At 58.7% G+C, this 21,595-nt stretch overlaps 2 protein-coding genes across 9 annotated transcripts in view; one reads left to right on the top strand and one right to left on the bottom strand.

Annotated features, from left to right (window-relative positions):
* Positions 1-4,753: 4,753 nt before the first annotated feature.
* On the top strand, positions 4,754-21,259 carry LTBP3 (latent transforming growth factor beta binding protein 3). Of its 5 annotated transcripts, none has more exons than XR_004323436.1 (28): positions 4,754-5,487; positions 8,381-8,710; positions 8,863-9,065; positions 9,254-9,359; positions 9,588-9,680; positions 9,856-9,978; positions 10,451-10,609; positions 10,696-10,881; positions 11,345-11,361; positions 11,438-11,510; positions 11,688-11,777; positions 13,568-13,693; positions 13,778-13,909; positions 14,034-14,162; positions 14,403-14,525; positions 14,729-14,851; positions 16,750-16,872; positions 17,119-17,238; positions 18,110-18,238; positions 18,546-18,713; positions 18,896-18,979; positions 19,246-19,374; positions 19,479-19,616; positions 19,711-19,916; positions 19,997-20,158; positions 20,258-20,338; positions 20,424-20,555; positions 20,719-20,860. XR_004323436.1 is itself a non-coding variant. In XM_032489809.1 (28 exons), exons 1-28 carry the CDS (start codon positions 5,166-5,168, stop codon positions 20,868-20,870), a joined length of 3,894 nt encoding a protein of 1,297 aa, XP_032345700.1. In that variant the 5' UTR covers positions 4,758-5,165; the 3' UTR covers positions 20,871-21,259. The 5 variants fall into 5 exon arrangements, 4 of the variants coding, with proteins under 4 accessions (XP_032345699.1, XP_032345698.1, XP_032345696.1 ...); XM_032489809.1 differs by having other exon boundaries at positions 4,758-5,487; positions 19,711-19,851; positions 20,719-21,259; XM_032489808.1 differs by lacking the exon at positions 13,778-13,909 and having other exon boundaries at positions 4,756-5,487; positions 19,711-19,851; positions 20,719-21,259.
* Positions 21,232-21,595, bottom strand: part of SCYL1 (SCY1 like pseudokinase 1) — a 14,336-nt gene continuing 13,972 nt past the window's right edge. For all 4 annotated transcript variants that reach the window (XM_032489812.1, XM_032489811.1, XM_032489813.1 and 1 more), the window contains one exon: positions 21,232-21,496. In XM_032489812.1, coding sequence (XP_032345703.1) covers positions 21,372-21,496 — 125 coding nt within the window. In that variant the 3' untranslated portion in view covers positions 21,232-21,371. The remainder of the gene's footprint in view (positions 21,497-21,595) is intronic.

Here is a 21,595-nt window from a genome sequence, read left to right as displayed (position 1 = left end):
TTCCAACCCCATCTCTCAGCGCCCTGCATCACAGTAGGGGCACATCAGAGGGACTCGATGATAGCCACTTTCAGTAAAGTGTCTTTGGAGAGAGACGCTTCGGGGCAGAACTGTCCCCTCCAACCATCCAAAACTTCCAACCATCATCTTTAGAACCCGCCACCCCCTAGAGCCATTTCTTTCTTCAGAGCCTAGAAGCTTCCCAAAGACATTCAGAACTCAGAGAGGCAACGTGCAGCCTGGCGCACAGCCTGTCCTCTCTCAGTGGTACTCTGCCCCGCCCCACAGGCAGCCGGGCTCCCATGCGCGGCTCCTCGTGGACCCCAGACCGAGATATTAATTGAAAGAGCTAATGTATACTGAGTCCTTACTGTGTAGTCAGCATCCACTTAGGGCTTCATGAAAGTCAGCTCCATTGCCTCCCTGTCTAAAAACAAGAAAGGAGACATAGAGAAGATGAAGAATTGTCCCAGTTCACACAGCTGGTACAGGAAAGTCAAATGCAAGGAAACAACCACTGCATCATGCTGCCTCCTCAGTTGTAACTTCTGTTAAGCAGGCTGCCACTGCCCCAGCCAGCCACTTCCCGCAACGAGGCATCAGGAGCCCTGGGTTTGAGTTCTGGCTATGCTGTGGACCAGCTGTCTCACCTTGGCCATGTCCCAGGCCTTCCCCAGACCTCAGGAACCCCTCTGCGTAAGGGAGATCTTCCCTAATATTTAAGCAGTCTGAACATTCCCGGGACTGGGGGTCCCAGGGCTCTTTGTTGTCCTACTCCAGCAAAGCCCTCGGGCCCCACCCTCCTATCTTTAGGACATTTGTGGGGCCCCTCTCATTCCTCCCTCCCAGGAGCACTGTGTAGGTTTAAGTGCAGTCCCCACATCTCACTTACCAGATGACTTGAGTGTAATGGTTTCATCTTTCAGAGCCTTGGCTTCCTCTTTGTAGGGGCACTGGTGGGGTGAATGACATACCAGCGTAAAGTGCATGTACATGAGGGGTGCTCTCGTGGTCTCGCTCTCTTCAGTCAATCGACAACCTTCAGCACCCTCTGCGTGCCAGCCCCTGTGCCCTTAGGGTCTGGAGACAGGTTGTGCCTTCCTGGAAGGGCGATGAGATGAACAATAAGTAACCAAACACACAAAAAGGAACGTTTCAGGCTGTGAGCAAGGACCAGCAGGAGACAAACAGGTGACGTGACCTGAAGGCCGGAGGTGGCTGTTTTAGAGAAATGCTTCTTGGAGGCAGAAACCTGAGACATGAAGGATCAGCCCCATGCAGAGGCATGAGCTCAGCAGCCCCCAGGCATAGAGGACTTCGCAGGCCCAGGTGACCAGAGGGAAGCCACTGGAGGATTTTTAAGCTGAGAAGGAGCATGGTTGGGATTAGGTTTTTAAAGGTGACTCTGGCACCAGGTGGAGGAGGGACAGGAGTGGGCAGAAATGTTGCTGAGGAGACCCGTTAGGCGGCAGAAGTGATCTGGACTGACCACAGAGGTCATGGCCTCCTTGGACTTGCAGGAGAACTTAGATCTAGGATGCATGGAAGCCTGCTGGTAGATTCTAGGAAGATGGTGTGACTGAGTGTGGTGACACAGGAGATGCAGAGAGAAAAGGTGGACAGGCCACAGACACCACAAGCACTAGACTGTCGCAGGCTGCCCTGCAGACCCACTCTGCATCCCTGCCCTCTCTGTTTCATGCCACAAGGCTAACCTTGTGTGCTATACCCTCTTTCCAGGTCCCCCTGCCAGCAGGCTTTCATTTGGGTTCGGCACCTGGGAGGCCCACTGGACAGGAGGAGACGAGGGTAATGTGAATTGTGCAGGTGGAAAGCTACTGCAGGTCTCTGCCGAAGGCCCCAGCTCTGGCAGGGCTGCCCGCCCCTCCAGCTCCAGTGCCTGCAGCTCCAGTGCCGGCAGGTCAATGTTCATCACCCACCTGAGGGTGCCCACTGCTTCCTGCCGGGTCCCTCATGAGAGGAAGGATTTGGGTGCTGACAGTAGGGAAGCTCACTGAGCACTCGCTATGTGCCCATCACTGGGTGGGGTGCCTCCCCTCATTGCTTCCAGTCACTCAGTCCCCTCAGTAGCCTCTGAACCAGGGCTGCCTCATCTGCATCCTACTCTCAACAGCATTAGACACCCTTGGCCATGCCCCGCTCCTGAAAAACTCTCTCCTCTTGGCTCTTCCTGCATTGCACTCCCAGGTTTCCTCTCTGTCTTCTCCTGCCGCTCCTTCTGAGTCACTTCTGACTCTGCCTCCTCGTTCTGACCTGGGAGTGGTGACCTTCCTGGTTTGCCCTGGGCCCTCTTCTCTCTTGAGCTGCCTGTTCTTTCTTGTGGCCACAAACATCCCTGTATGGTGAGGACCCCAAGTCTACGTCTCCAGGCCAGACATTCTGTCAGAGGTCCAGACCCCTGGATTGAGACGTCTTCATTTGGATGACACAATCATCTCAAACTCCCAGACAGAGCTCCACTCTCTTCCCCGGGCCTCCCTCTCTGCCGCCTTCTTATCCACCCAGGGGTTCAGGCCAGAAATCTGGGAGCCATTCATGCCACCTGTCTCTCTGGGACCCTCTGCTTTCCCTAGTTTCCACATCCCAAACACAAACCCACTGTGTCCAAGGTATATCAACTTTCCTGGGGTGATGGCAACAGCACCCCCTCTTGCTCTGAAACAGCCCCACTGTAATGAAAATAAAACCCAAATTCCTCGCTGTGGCCTCCCACCTGCAGATGCTCTTTCTCCCTCTTCCTTCCCAGTCCGTTGCTCCACTGGCCTTCTCTCAGTTCCTAAAAGAAATGAATCTCTTTCCTAGCCTTCACCCCTGCATGCTCCTGTGTAAACTGTCTCCATAGGCCACTCAGTCCCTCTGGCCTCCTAACAGGCTTCCCCCTGCTGAGCTGACCGCAGACCGGGTTAACTCCTGCTCCTCCTCCAGCTTTTGGCTTAAAAGTCCCTTTGTTAGAGGGGTTTCCTGGACCTCCAGGTCCCACCACGACCACTCTTGTTCCCGGCTCCTTGCTCTTCTCCGTCCCAGCACCGACCTCTGTCACAGCCTCAGTCATGTGTGAATTGATGTCATAGGTCTGTCTCCTCCAATACAGAAGCTCCGGGGGGGCAGAGATTAGTTCTACTTGCTAGAAAAGCCTGCAGTAGGTTCCCAGTTTGTTGAATGAACAGAGCCCATTTTACAGATGAGAAAACTGAGGCTTGGAGAGATTAGGACTCCAACCTTGGTCTGTTAATGCTGTGTTCCAAGGTGAGTCACAGGCTCCTCTAGGCAGAGGAGGGTCAGGTGCAGATGAATGTGAGGGAAAAATGACTACAGAATGCTCAGCTGTACACCTGGCAGGCAGTAAACATTCAGTACTATTCCCTGCCTCAGTGTGTGACTGGAGACCCGAGTGAGGGTGGGGGCTGCCCTTTACATACCCTCCTAGCTCCCCTGGGGACATGGGGTTGCCCCATCTGCAGCACTTGACTATCTGAACAGGACCTGAGCCCACTGAGCAATTCAGGCAGGGGTCCACTAAAGGGTCTCCCTCAGTTCCCCCAAATAAGCCTACCCTCAAACTAAAAACCATGAGTTCTTTGCACGGGTGTGCCTAAAGGCAAGTTCCTGAACCCCCTTTCCCTCAGTCAGATTGCAACCCCTGTTCCCCTTGGAGACGGTGGCACCCTGACTTGGCTGTGTCCTGCTCTGGATGTTCCCTGGTCACACCCACCCCCTGCTGAGTTCTGTGAGTCAGAGACTGAATCCTGGGGTCTCCTAGCCAGGTCCCCAGTAAATGGCCTGGGCCCCAGGACACTGCAGCCCTCAAGGGCCTCCCTTCCAGACCAGTGGACAGACCTGGCTCCTTTCCAGCCTTGACCAAACTCAAGGTCCCTCCCCAGCCCCTGCCAACCCCTGCCCTGGGGCCCTGCTGTGCCCCTCCCCAGCCCCAGGCCCTCAAGCATCACCCCCCTCCTCCCGGCTGTTAGCCTGGGAAGGGGGCCAGGCCCTGAGCTCAGACCTTGGCGATTCCAGAGTGTCTGAGGCCCAGAGCCAGCCCGGCCAGACAAGGCGAAGGGGCGGGGGCAGGGTGGGCACCAGGAAGCCATTTAGAAGGGGTTGGCAGGGAAGCTGGGTTTCTAGATTTGCTCTATCTGCTCCTCTCCTGGACCCCACAGGCTTCTTCCTAGGACCTCGCTGAGGCCTTGGCTAAGCGGTGCCCCCTCCTTGAGTCCTGTCCTCAGGGAGGAGTGGATCAGTACTAATGAGAAGGGATCTTGGGGTGGTAAGACCCCCACCTGTGCAAGGGAGGAAGAGCAAGGGCTGAGAGGCCTGGGTTCCAGCTCCACCTGGCTTCCGACAGTCCGTGTGACCCCGGGCCAGGCCCGTCTTCCTCTCTCAGCCTCGGTTTCCCACTTTGAAGCGACCGGGCGGAGGTGGGCGCGGGCCTCCCGGCCCCGCCCAGAGGAATCCGGAGGGGCAGCCAGCGGTCCCAGGTGAGGGCCCACTGGAGAGGGCCCAGCGCGGCGGCGGGTTCCGGCGGGGCGGGCATCTGGGGCGGGGACCGCCCCCCCCCCCCCCGCAGCCTCCACCCGCCCGTACACCCTCGCTCCCCCAGGCGGCAGCGACGACGCTTTAAACAGAAAAAAACTGTCTCCCTGGCCCAGGGCCAGCATCCCAGCCCCCCTCGCCGCCGCCGCGCCGCGCTCCAGCCAGGGAAAACAACTGCTCACTTCTCCCTGCGTCCGCCCCGCGCGCTCCCTGCTTCCCGGCGGCCGCGGGAGCCCAGCCCGGCCGGGGGAGGCGCGGACCGGGCCGGCCGCCCGGCCTTCCTCTCCCCTCGCTCCTCCTCTCCGCCTCAACTTGCTCTGGCCTCCTCGCTCCAGCCTCAGTTTGGGGCCTTCGCAGGCCCCCGGCCCCGGCTCGTGGCTGGGCTTCTTCTCGGGGTGGTGGAAGTTTCTGGGCTCCCCGCGGTCCAGCCTCCATCTCTCTGCCTCTCACTGGGCCCGCTCCCGCGCCTGCTGTCCCCTCCCCGCGCGCTCCCTCCGTTCCTCTCCCTCGCTGCCCTCTCTACCCATCTCCCGGGGCTCCCGGCTTGCTATACCCCTCGGGCGCGGGGACCATCACCCCCGCTCGGGCGCTCCCCCCGGGTCCTGCGGCCCCGGATGCCCGGGCCCCGTGGGGCTGCTGGCGGCCTGGCCCCTGAGATGCGCGGGGCGGGGGCGGCGGGGCTGCTGGCTCTGCTGCTGCTGCTGCTGCTGGGCCCGGGCGGCGGGGCCGAGGGGGGACCAGCGGGCGAGAGGGGCGCTGGCGGGGGCGGGGCGCTGGCCCGCGAGCGCTTCAAGGTGGTCTTTGCGCCGGTGATCTGCAAGCGGACCTGTCTCAAGGGCCAGTGTCGGGACAGTTGTCAGCAGGGCTCCAACATGACGCTCATCGGAGAGAACGGCCACAGCACCGATACGCTCACGGGCTCCGGCTTCCGCGTGGGTGAGGGCCGGGGGCACGGGGAGGGGGAGCGGGGAAGGCAGGCATCAGGACAGAAGTGAGAGACACCTCAGGGTAGGCCATGTGACCCTGAGGGCCATGGCTTCCAAGAGCAGAGCGCTTGGGGCCTGGGGCTCCAGGGGCATCCGGGGCTTGGGAGGCTGGAGTCCAGGGGCCAGAGTTGGGGGGGGGGGGTGCATGGAAGCCTTGACTTCACAGCTTTGAGTTGGGGTTGAGGCCTAAGGTGTGGGGTAATGCTAAGAGTCCTGGATGACACAGGCCTCTAGGAAAGTGCTGGATTCTGAGCAGGAGTCAGAGTCAGCAGGCAGGGCTTTTGAGAGCTGTGAGCTGGTGGTCTGAGGTCTCAGAGAAGGGATGATATTCCCCCAAGAAACACACTTGCTAGAAGAAACAGGAAAAGTCTTTAAAAAATGCCTAAAGTGGGGCCTGCCAGCAGTAGACACCTGCATTCCCTGGGAGGAGGAGCCAAGGTCAGGGCCAGGAGTGAGGGAATTTGTTACCAGCCAGGTCTTAGAGGGGAGGGGTGTTGAGGCCTAACAAGTGGGAAGCAGGCCTGGAAGTTGGGGCTGGTTTGGGTCCTCAGTCTCTCTTTTTCCTGGTGCCCTATCTATGCTTCCCCCGTAAGCCCTTAACAGCTCTGCCTCAGAGGCCCTGAGTCTCCCCACAACAAGCCCTAATGACTCCACAGTTCCACTTAGAGCCCACCCCTTTCCCACCATCTCTCTGCAAAGGCCCAGGCCTGGGGCTCAGCTGTCCTCTGGCAGGGCCCTGTGGGCCAGGCTGGAGGAGGTGTCCCAGCAGTAATTACCCTCCTGGACAGGGTAATTAGGCCAGGCCCAGGATGGCACCAGCAAAACAGCCCCTCTTTCACGTTCCTGTACTCACATGCCGACTCACAGACCTGAGGAACTCCACAGATGTGGTTCATGGTTCTCATGAGATGTGTGTGCACGCGCGCATGGGCTTTGGAGTGGCACATGGGGATCAAGTCCATGTTTCTTTGTGTTGCCTTGGGTGCATGTCTGCAGTCACTATGGGAGTGTTTGTGTAAGCCTGTGCTGGTGTCAGAATGAGTCTGTGCGCGTGTGTGTGATGAAATGACTATGCGTGTGAGTGAATGTGGGCCTGGCCTCCCAGGCCCCCTGACCATCCTACCCAGGATGCTGTCTCCATCTGTGCTGCCCACATCCCCCAGGCTCGGTGCCCAGGCCACAGTGGGCGGGTGTCACTGGGAGGTCACCCTCACCACTATGAGTGACTCACTGGGAGGCAGGAAGGAGAGGATCCTGCCTCCCCTGACCCAGGACACACCCCTTCTGCCCTGAGAGCCTGGCCCCAAGAGGCTTGGCAGGATGGGCTGGGCTGGGATACTCTTTTCCAGGCCCCCATGGCCATGCATGTGGGCTGTCCCTCTGAGGCCCTTCAGGTGTCCACAAGTAGCACTCCTACCTTCCCATCCTGGGAAGTGAGGGCAGCCATGGGGCAGGCAGGAGATTGGCTGGGGCTGGTGTGTGAGCTCAGGTCCCCGAGGCTGGATTTCAGATGTGAGTGTGTGTCAGAAAGACAGAGATCCCATCCTCTCACTGAGACATTCCTTCACTCATTCCCTCTGCACCTCTTCTGGCACCCAGAGCTGAAGCAGACCTGGCCCTGCCCTCCAAAGCACCCTTTATATTGTGGGAAACAGGGTAGAGCTGGGGCAGAGGGTGGGTGGGATCTGAGGAAGGGCTCCCTTCCTGGGGGAGGGGGCTGGACTGGAGGGATAAGATGTGAGTAGGTAGAGATGGGGGACAAGGCTCGGAGGGGCAGGAATGGCACGATGAAAGCCAGGGAGGTAGAAGATGTGGCCTGTTTGTAGGAGATGGGAGCTGAGTCCTGGAGTGTAGGGTGTAGGTGGAAGGAACAGAGGAGTATGGGCAGAAAGAAGGTTTCTTCTGCTTTGTGGAGAGAAGGCAAGGAAGCAAGCTGTGAGCTGGGGGTGTGACTATGCCAGAGCTTTGCCTGAGGCAAGTTTCTCTGAGGGTACTGGGATGTGGCCAGGAGCAGGAGGAGCAGAGCACATGGAGAGAAGGGGATATGGATTCATGAGATGTGACAGAGGCTGGAACTGGGTGGGGTGGGAGCTGGAGAGATGGAGCCTCAAGGCTCAGTTATGGATGCCTGGGCATGTAGGGATTTCCCTGTGGTGGTCCAAGGCCAAGAGGAGGTGGGGAGGCAAGACGCTGATTTCTGACAGTATCTCCTGGGTGGAGGTGCTTAAGAGAGGTCCTGGAGAGGTATAGTTAAGTTGATCATGGAGAAGCATGGCCCTGGGATGGCAAGACAGAGGGAGCAAGAGTCTAGAGTAGGCTGAAGCAGGGGAGGAATTTAGTGGGGAGGAGGAGAAAGCACCAGATGGAGACTGGATTTCTGGGGAAGGCCCAAGGGGAGGGAAAGGCTATTCCATCATCTTAATCATCACCATCACCATTATCATCATTTGCTACTACTTATTAAGCACCCTCTGTGTACTGGGCACTGTGCTAAGTGTTTGTACATGCATTGCCTCATTTAATAGACAGGTCACCCCTATAGATGAGTACACTGAGGCACAGGGAAGGGAAGTAAGTTGCTCAGGGCCACACAGCTGGCACATGGCCTCCCAGCTAGGATTTAAGTCCAAGATTTAAGACTCCAGTGGCCCCACACATATAAGGATGTTGGGAGACCTGGAGGGTAGTTTCTCTGTGTGTGTGATGTGTTACAAAAACCAGCTTCCCAAGGAGGACCAGTGGGTGGCAAGGAAGTGGGGAAGTTGCAGGATGTGGGTGAGGGACTAGGCCTAGGGGCTGGGGACAGGGGTCTGCCTGGGCCCTGATCCATCTCTCCTCCCCAGTGGTGTGCCCTCTGCCCTGCATGAACGGCGGCCAGTGCTCCTCCCGAAACCAGTGCCTGTGTCCCCCGGACTTCACGGGTCGCTTCTGCCAGGTGCCCGCTGGAGGAGCTGGTGGAGGCACTGGCGGCTCAGGCCCTGGGCTTGGCAGGGCTGGGGCCCTGTCCACAGGCGCGCTGCCGCCCTTGGCTCCAGAGGGCGAGTCTGTGGCCAGCAAGCACGCCATCTACGCGGTCCAGGTGATCGCCGATCCGCCGGGGCCTGGGGAGGGGCCCCCTGCCCAGCATGCAGCCTTCCTGGTGCCCCTCGGGCCAGGACAGATCTCAGCGGAAGGTACCAGGCGACAGGCAGACCCCCGGAGGCCGAGGTGGGCGGGCACTAGGGTGGCAGGACCCGGGAGGAGGCCGGCCCTGGAGGAGCTCCGCACTCCGCACTCCCACCCAGTGCACGGGGCAACCCTGAAGCCACCGTGCCCCGCCCCCCAGTGCAGGCCCCGCCCCCCGTGGTGAACGTGCGTGTCCACCACCCGCCGGAGGCCTCGGTCCAAGTGCACCGCATCGAGGGGCCCAACGCCGAGGGTCCGGCCCCGTCCCAGCACCTGCTGCCGCACCCCAAGCCCCCGCATCCCCGGCCACCCACCCAGAAGCCCCTGGGCCGCTGCTTCCAGGACACGCTGCCCAAGCAGCCTGTGAGTGAATTCACAGTCGCCGCTGGACTGGCCCTTCAGTCTCTCAGGGCTGCCCTGTTCTAACTCACCGGGATTGCTCAAAACTGGGGGCCCTGCTGGTTGAGTAGGGGAGGAGGAAAACGTTCTCAGGAGGGAGGCCAGGCTGGGACTGGGCACTCTGTGATCCAGGTCCACACTCCTCTCCCTAGTGTGGCAGCAATCCCCTCCCCGGCCTCACCAAGCAGGAAGACTGCTGCGGAAGCATCGGCACTGCCTGGGGCCAGAGCAAGTGCCACAAGTGCCCCCAGCTGCAGTGTGAGTGCCTTGGCTTGTTAGATGCCCCCACCCCTTGCCGCCGCAGGGTGGACCCATGGACACCCCTCCCAGCCCTGCAATGGGAGACCACAGCCTGAGCAGCCTGAGCCACTCACTGTCCACCCAGTTCCTCTCAGCATCACACTCTGCCCACCCCCACAGTGCCCTCCCTTCTCTCTCTGCTGGCCCCGCAGTGTGCTCCCCTGCCATGATCTCCTCTCTCTGCAGACACAGGGGTGCAGAAGCCAGGGCCTGTACGTGGGGAGGTGGGCGCCGACTGCCCCCAGGGCTACAAGAGGCTCAACAGCACACATTGCCAGGGTATGGCCAGCCGGGAGATTCTGTGGGCTGGAGGGGCAGGCTAGTTGTCACTAGGGGAGGTCCCAAGGTGGGCAAGGGAGGAGGTGGGGCTGGAGCAGGACCCTGAGGTTCTTGGAGCAGCTTGCTGTAGCCCTATAGCCCCAGAGTGGAGGGACCAAACTCCCACTTATCACAGATATCAACGAGTGCGCGATGCCAGGCATGTGTCGCCATGGTGACTGCCTCAACAACCCTGGTTCCTATCGCTGTGTCTGCCCACCGGGCCATAGCTTGGGCCCCTCCCGCACACAGTGCATTGGTGAGACTGGGGGACCTTCAGAGGTCACAAGACATGGGTGGGAGGGTAAGGTTCCAAGCAGTAAGGTCACAGAAGTCAGAGTGGGGTCAGGGGTTGACTGCAGGAAGAACAAGACCCAGAGCAGATAGGATCAGGAATCAAGTGGGTTCAGGAGTCACATAAGATCTGGGCTTAGAGGTCACATGGGGTCAGGGATTACATGGAGTCAGGGTCATATGAGATTATGGGCTTGATGAGTGGGTGGGATAAAGTCTAGAGCAGCTAGGTCAGTAGTCACAGAGTCTACATTGTTGTTACATGATTTCAGAATAACAGGTTCAGGGGTCATAGAAATTCAGAGTCACATGGGGTCAGGGACTACATGAGGATCAAGTGTCCTCTGGGCCAGAGAGGCAAGGTTTGGAGCAGATGGGAAGAGGGATGTGGGCAGTGTTCAGGCCCAGATGCCCATGCCCCTCACTGGACCCTGCAGCAGACAAGCCGGAGGAGAAGAGCCTATGCTTCCGCCTGGTGAGCCCTGAGCACCAGTGCCAACACCCACTGACCACGCGCCTCACCCGCCAACTCTGCTGCTGCAGCGTCGGCAAGGCCTGGGGCGCAAGGTGCCAGCGCTGCCCAGCTGATGGCACTGGTGAGCTAGAGGCATGTGGGGCCAGAGGGCTATCTGTGTGCCTTTCCAGGAAATGCTCACTTCTCTGCCCCTTGCTCTGGCCACAGCTGCCTTCAAGGAGATCTGTCCAGCTGGGAAGGGATACCACATCCTCACCTCCCACCAGACGCTCACCATTCAGGGCGAAAGTGACTTTTCCCTTTTCCTGCACCCTGACGGGCCACCCAAGCCCCAGCAGCTCCCTGAGACCCCCAGCCGGGCACCACCACCTGAGGACACAGAGGAAGAGAGAGGTCTGGCCCGACCCCCTCTGTTTCTGATAGATGATGAACCCCTAGACCTGACACCTTGACCCTTGATCCACAGATATGACCTCAGAGTCTAACCTCTAATTCCTAATCCCAGATCAGCACTGACCCCCAGAGCTGACACTCTGACCCCTAACCAATGTTGTAACCCTAGGATTTAACCCCTGATTGACAGGATTTGACCATTTATTGCCCTCCAGATTCAATCCTTTGACCCCTGACCCAGGGATTTAACCCTGACTGTAACCTCCGAAGCCAAGAACCTTGTGCAACCATTTCCTCATTGACCTGTGACAGGAACACTCCCTGACCCCAGACATGACGCCTGACCCAGAGACATGATTGTTGAACTCTTAGAGATCCTGCCCACAGATAACCAACTGCCAAACCAGACTTGACTCCCTTCTCCCAGCCCAACACTTAATGGCCCCATCTTCTTCCCTTCTAGGGGTGAGCACAGACTCAGTGAGTATGAGAGCCCAGGTGGGAGGGGCGGGAAAGCCAAGGAGACACAGAGGGCTCATGCTGCTGTCACCCGCAGCCAGTGGTGGAAGAGCAGTCAGCGCAGCAGAGCCACCCGACGGTCACCACATCTCCTGCCCGGCCCTACCCTGGTGAGCTGAGCACTGCAGGGACCAGTCTTCAAGGGCTGTCCCTGCTGGGGAAGTTTACAGCCTAGGCACCAGGGGGCGGTGAAGCTGGGTGTGAAGTTCCTAGTTGATGACTAGCGGAGAGAAGGGTGGCTCTCTCAGCCTCCTCACTCACTGACGGGTGTGCGCTGCTGCCTGCAGAGCTGATCTCCCGGCCCTCGCCGCCGTGGTTCCTGCCTGACTTGCCCCCGTCCCGCAGTGCGGTGGAGATCGCCCCTACTCAGGTCACAGGTAAGACCCGCCCGCCTAGGCCATGCCCCAGGCAAGCCACGCCCCTAACTTAGTTTATCTCCTCCCTTACCCACTCCAGTTATTCCAGAGCACTAACACATCCAGGGCTTACTGTGTACCAGGCCCTGGGCTGCGTGCTGGGGAAGCCTTGGTGTGCAGCAGAGGCCCCACTCTGCCCTCAACTGATCTGGGTATTATGGTGGTCAGCCCAGTCTGAAGGCATTTATTCATATGTTCAACAAATATTTTTTGAGCACTACCATGCACAGGCACGGCACTGTTTAGGTGCTGGAGATGCAAAACAGACAGAAATTCCCTGTCCTTGGGGAGTAGAGAGATGACAGACAGATCAATGAGTCAAAATCTAGCATATCTCTTATGCTGTGAAAAAATAAATCACAGAAGAAGGAAGGAAGTCTGGGAGTTGTGATAACACGTAGAGTGGTGACGAGAGAAGGCTGAGCGGGGCTTTAAAGATTGTTATAAATTAACGGTGAGAAGTGGGAAAGAAATGGGCATTCGGGTTGGGGAAAAGGACATTCCAGTTTGGGCAAAGGCATGGAAACATGAAACCCTGGTTTCATGGAGAAGAGAGAAACCACACAGAGTCCGTGTTTCTGAACTAGGGGAGGGCCAGTGCAAGGAGCCTTGTTAAGAGGCTTGGATTTGATCCCAATGACTGTGGGAAGTGTCTGCAAGGTTTGGGCATCATAATAATTGCTAGCTATGGCTGAGCAGTTTCGGGCCAGGCACTGGCTGAAGAGTTTTACATACTAAATAGCATTTAACCTTCTCATACTCTGAAGTGGGCACTGTTAGCTTCATTTTTCAAATGAGAAAACTGAGGCTAACAGAAGTTCAGTAACTTGCCACAAGTCACATAACTGAGCCAAATTCAAGCCCATGTCTGTGTGGACTCCAAAGCCACAAGGGAGCTGCCAGCATGATAGAAAACCTGAGGCTAGATGAGCTCCTGGGGCGAGGGCTTGGGTGGAAGATGGCTGCCCTGGAAGTCTGCACTGTCTTGGAAAATCCTGTGACAGCCCTGGAAGCTGTGAAAATGTGGAGGAAAAGGCACCTGGGGAGGCTTCTTAGAGGAGGGGTGTTAAGGACACCTAAGGAGAGGCACCCTATACAAAGAACAGCCTGCAAGAGCCTACTGGCCAGGTGTGTTTAAGATGGGGTAGAGTTCAGAGTCAAGGCCTGGGCTGCATGGGTAGGGCACAAGAGAGGGAGAGGTAGGAGGCAGGGAGTACTGAGAATGGTAACAAAGAGGGTGAGGGGGATTCCTGGATCTGACCACCTATGCATGACCATGAGCAAGCCAGGATTCCCCGGAAACAAGCCTCACCTTGGGAGGGGGAGCAAATCAACTATTCTGGAATGAAGGGTCCAGTTTCCTAAGGCAAGGTGTGTTAGGATCCCTGGTCTAGAGAATGTTGGTGTGATTGAGGCTGCAGTGTTTAAGATACTGAGGTGACTGGAGTCTGGGTATTGTAAGTGGGGATAGGAGTATCAAGGATTCTGGAGTTGAGATAGGGATGTCAGGGACCTGGGGTCATTGTTTGGGGCTACATGGGGCTGTGATGTCGGGGTTATCTGTAATAGAGGTGTAGGGGATCCTAGGGTTGGAGTATGGGTGTACAGAGACCCGAGGTCATGGTACGACCAGGTTCAGGAACCCCAGTCATTAGGGATGCGGTATCCAGGTCCGCCCTGGGGACGTGGCAGAAAGTGAATGCTCCCTGCTCGGCCCCCTAACTTGCCCCCCCCGCCCCCCCCCCCCGCAGAGACGGACGAGTGCAGACTGAACCAGAACATCTGTGGCCACGGAGAGTGCGTCCCGGGCCCCTCGGACTATTCCTGCCATTGCAACCCGGGCTACCGGTCGCATCCGCAGCACCGCTACTGCGTGGGTGAGCATGGCGAGTGGGTGGCGTGGTGACGGCCTTGGCTCCTGACAGTCCTCTAACGTCTCCCGGCCGGCGCGTACTTCTCAGACGTGAACGAGTGCGAGGCGGAGCCGTGTGGCGCCGGGAGGGGCATCTGCATGAACACCGGCGGCTCCTACAACTGTCACTGCAACCGCGGCTACCGCCTGCACGTCAGCGCGGGGGGGCGTTCGTGCGTGGGTGAGCACGGCCGGGCCCGGGGCGGCGCTGGGGCTAGATGGGCCGGGGGACTCTCCCCTTGACCGCCGTGTAATCCCCTCCGCCGCCCCTTGCCTTCCCCTCGTGCCTCCTTCCTCCCGCGCAGACCTGAACGAGTGCGCCAAGCCTCACCTGTGCGGCGACGGCGGTTTCTGCATCAACTTTCCCGGTCACTACAAGTGCAACTGCTACCCAGGCTACCGGCTCAAAGCCTCCAGACCGCCTGTGTGTGAAGGTGGGGAAGACCCCATCCAGACCGACGGGGGTCCTCAGAGGTCCCTCGGCCTGGGGTTGGGGCGGAGGGCCTCACTCCCGTCTGTGCCCCGCTCTGGGCCTCTCAGAGGTTGTGGTCCCGGAGTCCAGAGGGCTCGCTTCACCTTGTTGATCTGTGACGGAGGGAGGCCCTGCCGAGGACCCTGAGCACCTGGCCGGCCGTGTTGTCCCCAAATGGGTCCTCCTCCTCCCTACCGTGCAGACATCGACGAGTGCCGAGATCCTAGCTCCTGCCCGGATAGCAAATGCGAGAACAAACCTGGGAGCTTCAAGTGCATTGCCTGTCTGCCCGGCTACCGCAGCCAGGGGGGCGGGGCCTGCCGCGGTGAGGGCGGGGCCTGGGTCTGGGATTGGGTAGGGGCGGGGCCTCGAACGCAAATGGGCGGGGCTAGTGGAGGTGGGCGTTGCCTCTACAGTGGAGCTTCTTGGGAGTAGAGGGACCCTCTCATCCTGGACAGAGGGGCCCCCACCCTGGCACAGTGCATCGTCCAGTGGGGCAGAGTCTGAGGGGAGCCTTCTCCGCCGCAGACGTGAACGAATGCGCCGAGGGCAGCCCTTGCTCTCCCGGCTGGTGCGAGAACCTCCCGGGCTCCTTCCGCTGCACGTGCGCGCAGGGCTATACACCAGCTCCGGACGGCCGCAGTTGCCTGGGTGAGCGCCAGCCCTCCCCACCCTGCCACCTGCCACCCACTCACGCGCTGAAACTGGGGACTAGGTCACCCCGTCTGTCAGACGGGTAGGGAGGAGGTAGCTAATTCACAGACACTGACCCTTCGCTGATCCACTCACTCATTTTCTCAGCGAACCTGGCGGAGGACGGGGCCACCAGAATTTCTACATAGCAAGGGTGTTAGGAGGCAAAGCTTGAAGCTTCGTTTGCAAAGCACGTTACTTAAATTTGAAGGGGCAAAAAGATATAAAAGAAAGGGGGTATCAGTGGTCCCCCCTCTACTAATGCTTCTTACGCATCAAGGGACAGGCTGAGGGCTGGGATTAAGAGAAACTGGAGAGCGCAGGGCTGTCGGCCTGGATGGAATTTGGATGTTTTTGGGAAACATCAGCGGGGCTGGGAGAAGGGAAGGCCTGAGTTGTCTTAGAGGATCAACAGGAATTTGCCAAGTAAAGAAAGGTGAGATGGAACAGCATGCCAGGCTCAGCAATAGCGGATTCAGAGGTGAAAACCAGCAGGGAGCACACAAGGAATGTGATTTATAAGCAGGAATGGGGGCTGAGGCTGGCTGGTGAGGGGCAGGTCCCCACGCCCTGAAGGGCCCCCCAAGCCCTGCATGGGAGGTTGAGCTTCACCCTGAGGGTATTAGGAGGCACCTGAAGCATTTTAAGGGGAAGACTGGTAAGATTCACGGTTTGTTTTAGAAAGTTCCCTGAATCCCACTGTGGAGAGTGGCTGGAGGACTGGTGGAGACTTAGGACAGAGACAGTGATGGATGTCATGAGAACAGTGGCCTCAGGATGGTCATGAGATTATGTGATGTTAGAGAAATATTAGGGCAAATTGCCTGGGCTTGTTAACTAGATGTCAAGGTGAAGGAGAGGGGAGTAAGCACCAGCTATTCTGAGGATCTGGCTGGGCTGGAGGCCAGAGGGAGTAGAGGCACCCAGTGTGCTCAGTCTGGTGGCTGGCTCCAGCTTCATTCAGCACCCAGGATCCTGAGAAGCAGGCCAGGGCTCTGACTCTGCCAGACCACTGAGGAGGAAGGAGAGGTGTTCCTGGGCCCTTGCGAGAGGAGGTGGAGTAGGGGCCTTGAGAACAGCAGAGGCAGTGGGAAAGAAGCAGCATTTAAGATGTCCAAGGTGGGACAGATCCCAGCCCCTTGTCCCGAGAGTGAGTGACTGGCATTGAGATGGTCACAGAACTGAGGGATTAGGGACTGTAAGGTCAGAAGCTGGTCCTGGCTGGCCAAATGGATGTTGAAAACTCCTAGGATGGGGAGGAATACAGAGGCAGAAGGACCAAGAAGGTGGGTGCTGACAGCAATAGAGAGGTTGGAAGCCAGAGTGAGTGCCAAGTGCACCTCAGGGGAAGAGCATTGGAAGGGGTCTGGGGTGTGGGCAATGACCAGCTTCCACTATAAAGGACTGCAGAGAACCATGCTCTCAGAGCCAAGTCCCTTTACTACACAAACAGAAGAAATTAATCTGTAGGAACAAAGACATAGGGAAGGTTACTTATGTGGGAAGAAAGGGAGCCATGGCAGGTAGGGGAAGAGTGAGAGTTGTTAGGGCAAGGAAGCCCAGAGCAGTATGGGACGAATGGATGGGGGCAGATGCCTCTTGTTTAGTGAGAATGGTCGAAGGATAGGGACGCTTGAGCTTTTGGAATCAGACACAGCCCAGGGTTCCTGGCAGAACCTGGCCTGGTCCTTAGGGTGTGGTGTGCCACACAGGAGTGGGGTCAGGGTCTCGTCCTTCTCTCAAGCTCCACTGGCCTCAGCTCTAGTTCTCCAGACCATGGGTGGGAGTGGGAAAAGGGTAGCAGAGATCCAAGACCACCCCCATCCTGGCCTTCTGACAGCCCCTGTGCCTCACAGATGTGGACGAGTGTGAGGCTGGGGACGTGTGTGACAATGGCATCTGCACCAACACGCCAGGCTCGTTCCAGTGTCAGTGCCTCTCTGGCTACCATCTGTCAAGAGACCGAAGCCGCTGTGAGGGTGAGGGGGGCCTAGAGCTGAGGGGCTGACCTGTTCCTCCCTCTCCCAAGACTTCCACTGTCCAGGCCCCAAGCCCAGGGGCTACCTGTAAGCAAGCCAGACACTCCCATGTACAGCCCCCATCTAGATCCAAGACGGGGCATGGAGTGTGGGCCCTACCCAAGGTCCTCTGGGAAGACTTGGCAGCCTCAGGCTGTGTGAGTGGGGTTAACCCCTGAAATTCTCCACCTCTTTGATCCCCTACAGACATTGATGAGTGTGACTTCCCTGCAGCCTGCATTGGGGGTGACTGCATCAACACCAATGGCTCCTACCGATGTCTCTGTCCCCAGGGACATCGGCTGGTAGGCGGCAGGAAGTGCCAAGGTATGAGGGGATTGGCTAAGAGTACTGGAGGAGGAATGGCGGGGAGCAGTAATCTCCTAGACACATTGTTGATCTGTCTGTCTTTCCATCCATTGATCCGTTCACTCATCCTTCTATTCTTCCACATAACAGTAACAATAATGACAGTAATTATATGGTGCTTACTATGTGCCAAATCTCCCCTACATGCATTCATCCAACAAGAATTTATTGAGTATCCAATATGTGCCAGGTTCTATGCTACATATTAGGTATTGAACAATGACCCAGCTAGGGGAGACTGACATGTAAATTGATTCTTACAGTTCAGGGTGCTGAGTGCCAAAGGAGGTCTGGACTAGTGATTAATTGCAACAGAGAGGTGAGAGTTGAATTGGAACTTGAAGCATAAATAGGCTTTCCTAAAGCACAAATAGATTCCCTAAGCAGAGAAAAGCAGGGGATGGTATTCTAGACCCAAATAACAATATTTGCAAAGCACAGAGATCTGGAAGGAGCTAGTTGTGTTTTTAGGGAGAATTGACACCTATGCCCTAAACAGAGTTGAGGGTGTTGGTGGTTCAGAGTAAGGGTGATGAGACTTAAAGCTATTTGGAGACCAAACTGAAAGTCCCCAAATGCTGAGCAGAGGTTAGGACTTCATTCTGTTGTCAGTGGGAGCCATTGTAGGTTTTATGATGAATAATGCATTGACTGTGCACACATCTACCCATGTGTGGATTTTTTGACAGACACAAGTGGATTTTTTGTTGTGTGTACTTTGAAGTCAGAGTGGAAATTCAGGTTCTGAACTTGTGTGAGATCCTTGAGGCACACTCCCTGGGAAAGAGGGGCTGGTTTCCCTCTAAGCAACTCTTTCTGCTCCCCAAAGATATAGATGAGTGCAGCCAGGACCCCGGCCTGTGCCTTCCCCACGGGGCCTGCGAGAACCTGCAGGGTTCCTACATTTGTGTCTGCGATGAGGGCTTCACACCCACCCAGGACCAGCACGGCTGTGAGGGTGAGTGCCCTCTCAGCTCCCTCCTCAATCTAGACAGCTCCCCTGAGCTGCAGCTGAGGTTCAGAGTTGTATCCTGGTCCCACCCTCTGGAATGTGGGGAACAGGAAGAAATCTCTTTGGCCTGGGAAAGCCCGGTAGGGCCAGACCTCGCAGGAGGGCCCTGAATGCCACATCGAGGATGGAGGTTGGCTTTCACAGGGCAGCTGAAGGGAGCCAGGGAATGTGGGGGAGCACAGCGATGAGGCTGGCAGGTGGTGTGGACAGGCAGACATTCCGCAGGACTCTGAGCTGCTTTCCCTCCCCTCAGAGGTGGAGCAGCCCCACCACAAGAAGGAGTGCTACCTTAACTTTGATGACACCGTGTTCTGCGACAGTGTACTGGCCACCAATGTCACCCAGCAGGAGTGCTGCTGCTCGCTGGGGGCTGGCTGGGGAGACCACTGCGAGATCTATCCCTGCCCAGTCTACAGCTCAGGTCAGAAGCCTGGCAGGCCCTTTCCCTTTCCAGGGCCTCAGTTCTCAGTTTATTTGGAAACGATTGGGGGAGAGGACACCTCCCTGGGTAGGTGGGAAATGAGGCGGGACCCGGCGCCCGACTGCCAGCACGCACTCTTAATCCTGACTCCTTCCTTCCCCGCGGCCGCTGTCTCCCGGTAGCTGAGTTCCACAGCCTCTGCCCAGACGGGAAGGGCTACACCCAGGACAACAACATTGTCAACTATGGCATTCCAGCCCACCGTGGTAAGCCCTAACACGGCTCAGCCCACCTGGCAAGCCCCGCCCCGCCCGCCGAGGTTTGTACCTGCGGGATCCCACCAGTGCTTGCTCATCAATTGCGGGCACTAGGGGAAGCCCCGCCCACATCACTCCTACGTCAGCGTCCGGAAAAGCCCCTCGCACTGTTTCTTCCCCTCCCATGGTAAGCCCCACCCACACTTCCTCGGCTGCCGGGCCTCAGTGGCCCGGTAGGTAGATGTTGTGGGCGCCAACGGCTTGTCACTCTGCAGACATTGACGAATGCATATTGTTCGGGGCGGAGATCTGCAAGGAGGGCAAGTGCGTGAATACGCAGCCCGGCTACGAGTGCTATTGCAAGCAAGGCTTCTACTACGATGGGAACCTGCTGGAATGCGTGGGTGAGTGCAGCCGGCCCCCGTGGCTGTGGGAAAGCAGCCGGGAGACATGCACAACCAGTCGACTCCGTGCCGATTCCTACCACTCGCGCTTTTGCTCCCCGCAGACGTGGATGAGTGCTTGGACGAGTCCAACTGCCGAAACGGAGTGTGTGAGAACACGCGCGGCGGCTACCGCTGCGCCTGCACACCCCCGGCCGAGTACAGCCCTGCGCAGCGCCAGTGCCTGAGCCCAGAGGAGATGGGTGAGGCCGGGGTCTGCGGGCTGGGAATACAGGAGGGAGGCGGGCGGAACCAAGCTGTGACTACCACTCTCACCCATCCCCTCGCTGCCCGTAGACGTGGACGAGTGCCAGGACCCCGCAGCCTGCCGCCCTGGCCGCTGCGTCAACCTGCCTGGCTCCTACCGCTGCGAGTGCCGCCTGCCCTGGATACCCGGGCCCTCTGGGCGCGACTGCCAGCTCCCTGAGAGCCCGGCCGGTGAGGGCGAGGGTGGTCTTGAGCTCTCCAGGACCCTGTCCACCGCGTGGAGACCTCAGGCTGAGGTTCCCGCTAGGGTGGGTTGGATTGGGAACAGGTGGTCCATGCTTTAGGCTCCTCCCTGACTCCGGGTTCACCTCCGCAGAGCGTGCCCCGGAGCGGCGGGACGTGTGCTGGGGCCAGCGCGGAGAGGATGGCATGTGTGCGGGTCCCCTGGCAGGGCCCGCCCTCACCTTCGACGACTGCTGCTGTCGCCAGGGCCGAGGTTGGGGAGCCCAGTGCCGCCCGTGCCCGCCGCGTGGCGCCGGTAAGCAGGCGGTGAAGGGGTTGGCCCGGAGGGAGTTTGAGGACGGGAGCCAGAGAGAATCGACGCTGCAGACTGCTCACCGTCCACTGCTCCTCTCAGGGTCCCAGTGCCCGACGTCGCAGAGTGAGAGCAATTCCTTCTGGGACGCGAGCCCGTTGCTGCTGGGGAAGCCCCCACGAGGTGAGTGTAGCGGGAGGGGCAGAGGCGGGGTCCGCGGCCATGGCTAGGGGCGGTGCTGACGCCTGCATTCTTTTGGCCGGCGCAGAAGAGGACAGCTCCGAGGAGGATTCGGACGAGTGCCGCTGCGTGAGTGGCCGCTGCGTGCCGCGGCCGGGAGGCGCAGTGTGCGAGTGTCCCGGCGGCTTCCAGCTGGACGCCTCCCGTGCGCGCTGCGTCGGTGAGCCGGACCTAGGGGGCAGGGCCACGGGGGCGGGACCAGAGGCTGGCCGCGGGCCGGCGGGGCGGGTCCGGGTCCTGCAGAACCCTGAGGTTCCCAGAAGCAGAGGGCCGCGCGGCTGTGGCGCCCTCGCGAAGTCCGCACCTGTCACCCCCACCTCCAGACATCGACGAGTGCCGAGAGCTGAACCAGCGCGGGCTACTGTGCAAGAGCGAGCGCTGCGTGAACACTAGCGGTTCCTTCCGCTGCGTCTGCAAAGCTGGCTTCGCGCGCAGCCGCCCGCATGGGGCCTGCGTGCCCCAGCGCCGCCGCTGACACCATCCTCTGCCTGGATCTAGGCGATCAGAGGGGTTTCCGCCCAACACTCGGGGCGAGCTCGGCCTCCCGCTTGTGCCTCGGACCCAGGGACCCTTTGGGGCCCGCAGACCCCTTCCCCGCGACCCATGTTCCCAGCGCGCCCATACGGGCTCCGTCCGGTTCACAGGCGGATGGATGTTGGGTCTCTCGAGCGCTGCGGGTCTTCCTTCCAGAGGGCGTTTCCTAGAAACTGATAAATCAGATCGTGCCTCTTTACTTCTTGGTTTCTGAAGCAAATTGATGTTCATTTCCGTGGTGGGCGAGGACTCCGCCCACCGCAGCCTCCTTGTAGGCGCTAGACTGAGCCCAGCACAGGGGGTGTGAAATAGAATTTATTATGGCTCTGATTATGTACATGTGAGATACGCCTGGCCAGGTTGGCCGGGCTCGCATGGTTTGTACAATAAATACATCTGCGGGGCCTGCTCTCCGCGGCTGGGAGGCGCCCACACCAGCGGTTCAGTCCAGCTTCCGAGTTCCCAGTTTCATGGGGCCCTTGGCCGCCTTTTTCTCAGCGCGTTTAGCCTCCATCTCCCGCCGACGCTCCTCGCGCTTCTTTCTGGCTAGCTCAGTCTTGGCCTGTCCTGGCAGCAGGAAGGGGAGGAGGTCTGATAGTATCAGGACAACCTAGGTCTTAGCTTCCCAGCCCATGTCTGTCCCAGTGGAAGGTAGCCCATCAGCCC

This window comes from Camelus ferus, chromosome 10 (assembly GCF_009834535.1).
Source record: "Camelus ferus isolate YT-003-E chromosome 10, BCGSAC_Cfer_1.0, whole genome shotgun sequence".
NCBI classification, from domain to species: Eukaryota; Metazoa; Chordata; class Mammalia; order Artiodactyla; family Camelidae; genus Camelus; species Camelus ferus.
The sequence above is the reverse complement of the archived record's forward strand: the minus strand, read 5'-3'. Positions and strand labels throughout refer to the sequence as shown.

Coding starts and splice junctions, on each gene's coding strand:
- LTBP3 (XM_032489809.1), top strand. CDS start 5,166: ATGCCCGGGCCCCGTGGGGCTGCTGGCGGCCTGGCCCCTGAGATGCGC. Junction 5,488..8,380: donor GGGCTCCGGCTTCCGCGTGG/GTGAGGGCCGGG, acceptor TCTCCTCCCCAG/TGGTGTGCCCTCTGCCCTGC. Junction 19,617..19,710: donor CCTGAGCCCAGAGGAGATGG/GTGAGGCCGGGG, acceptor CGCTGCCCGTAG/ACGTGGACGAGTGCCAGGAC.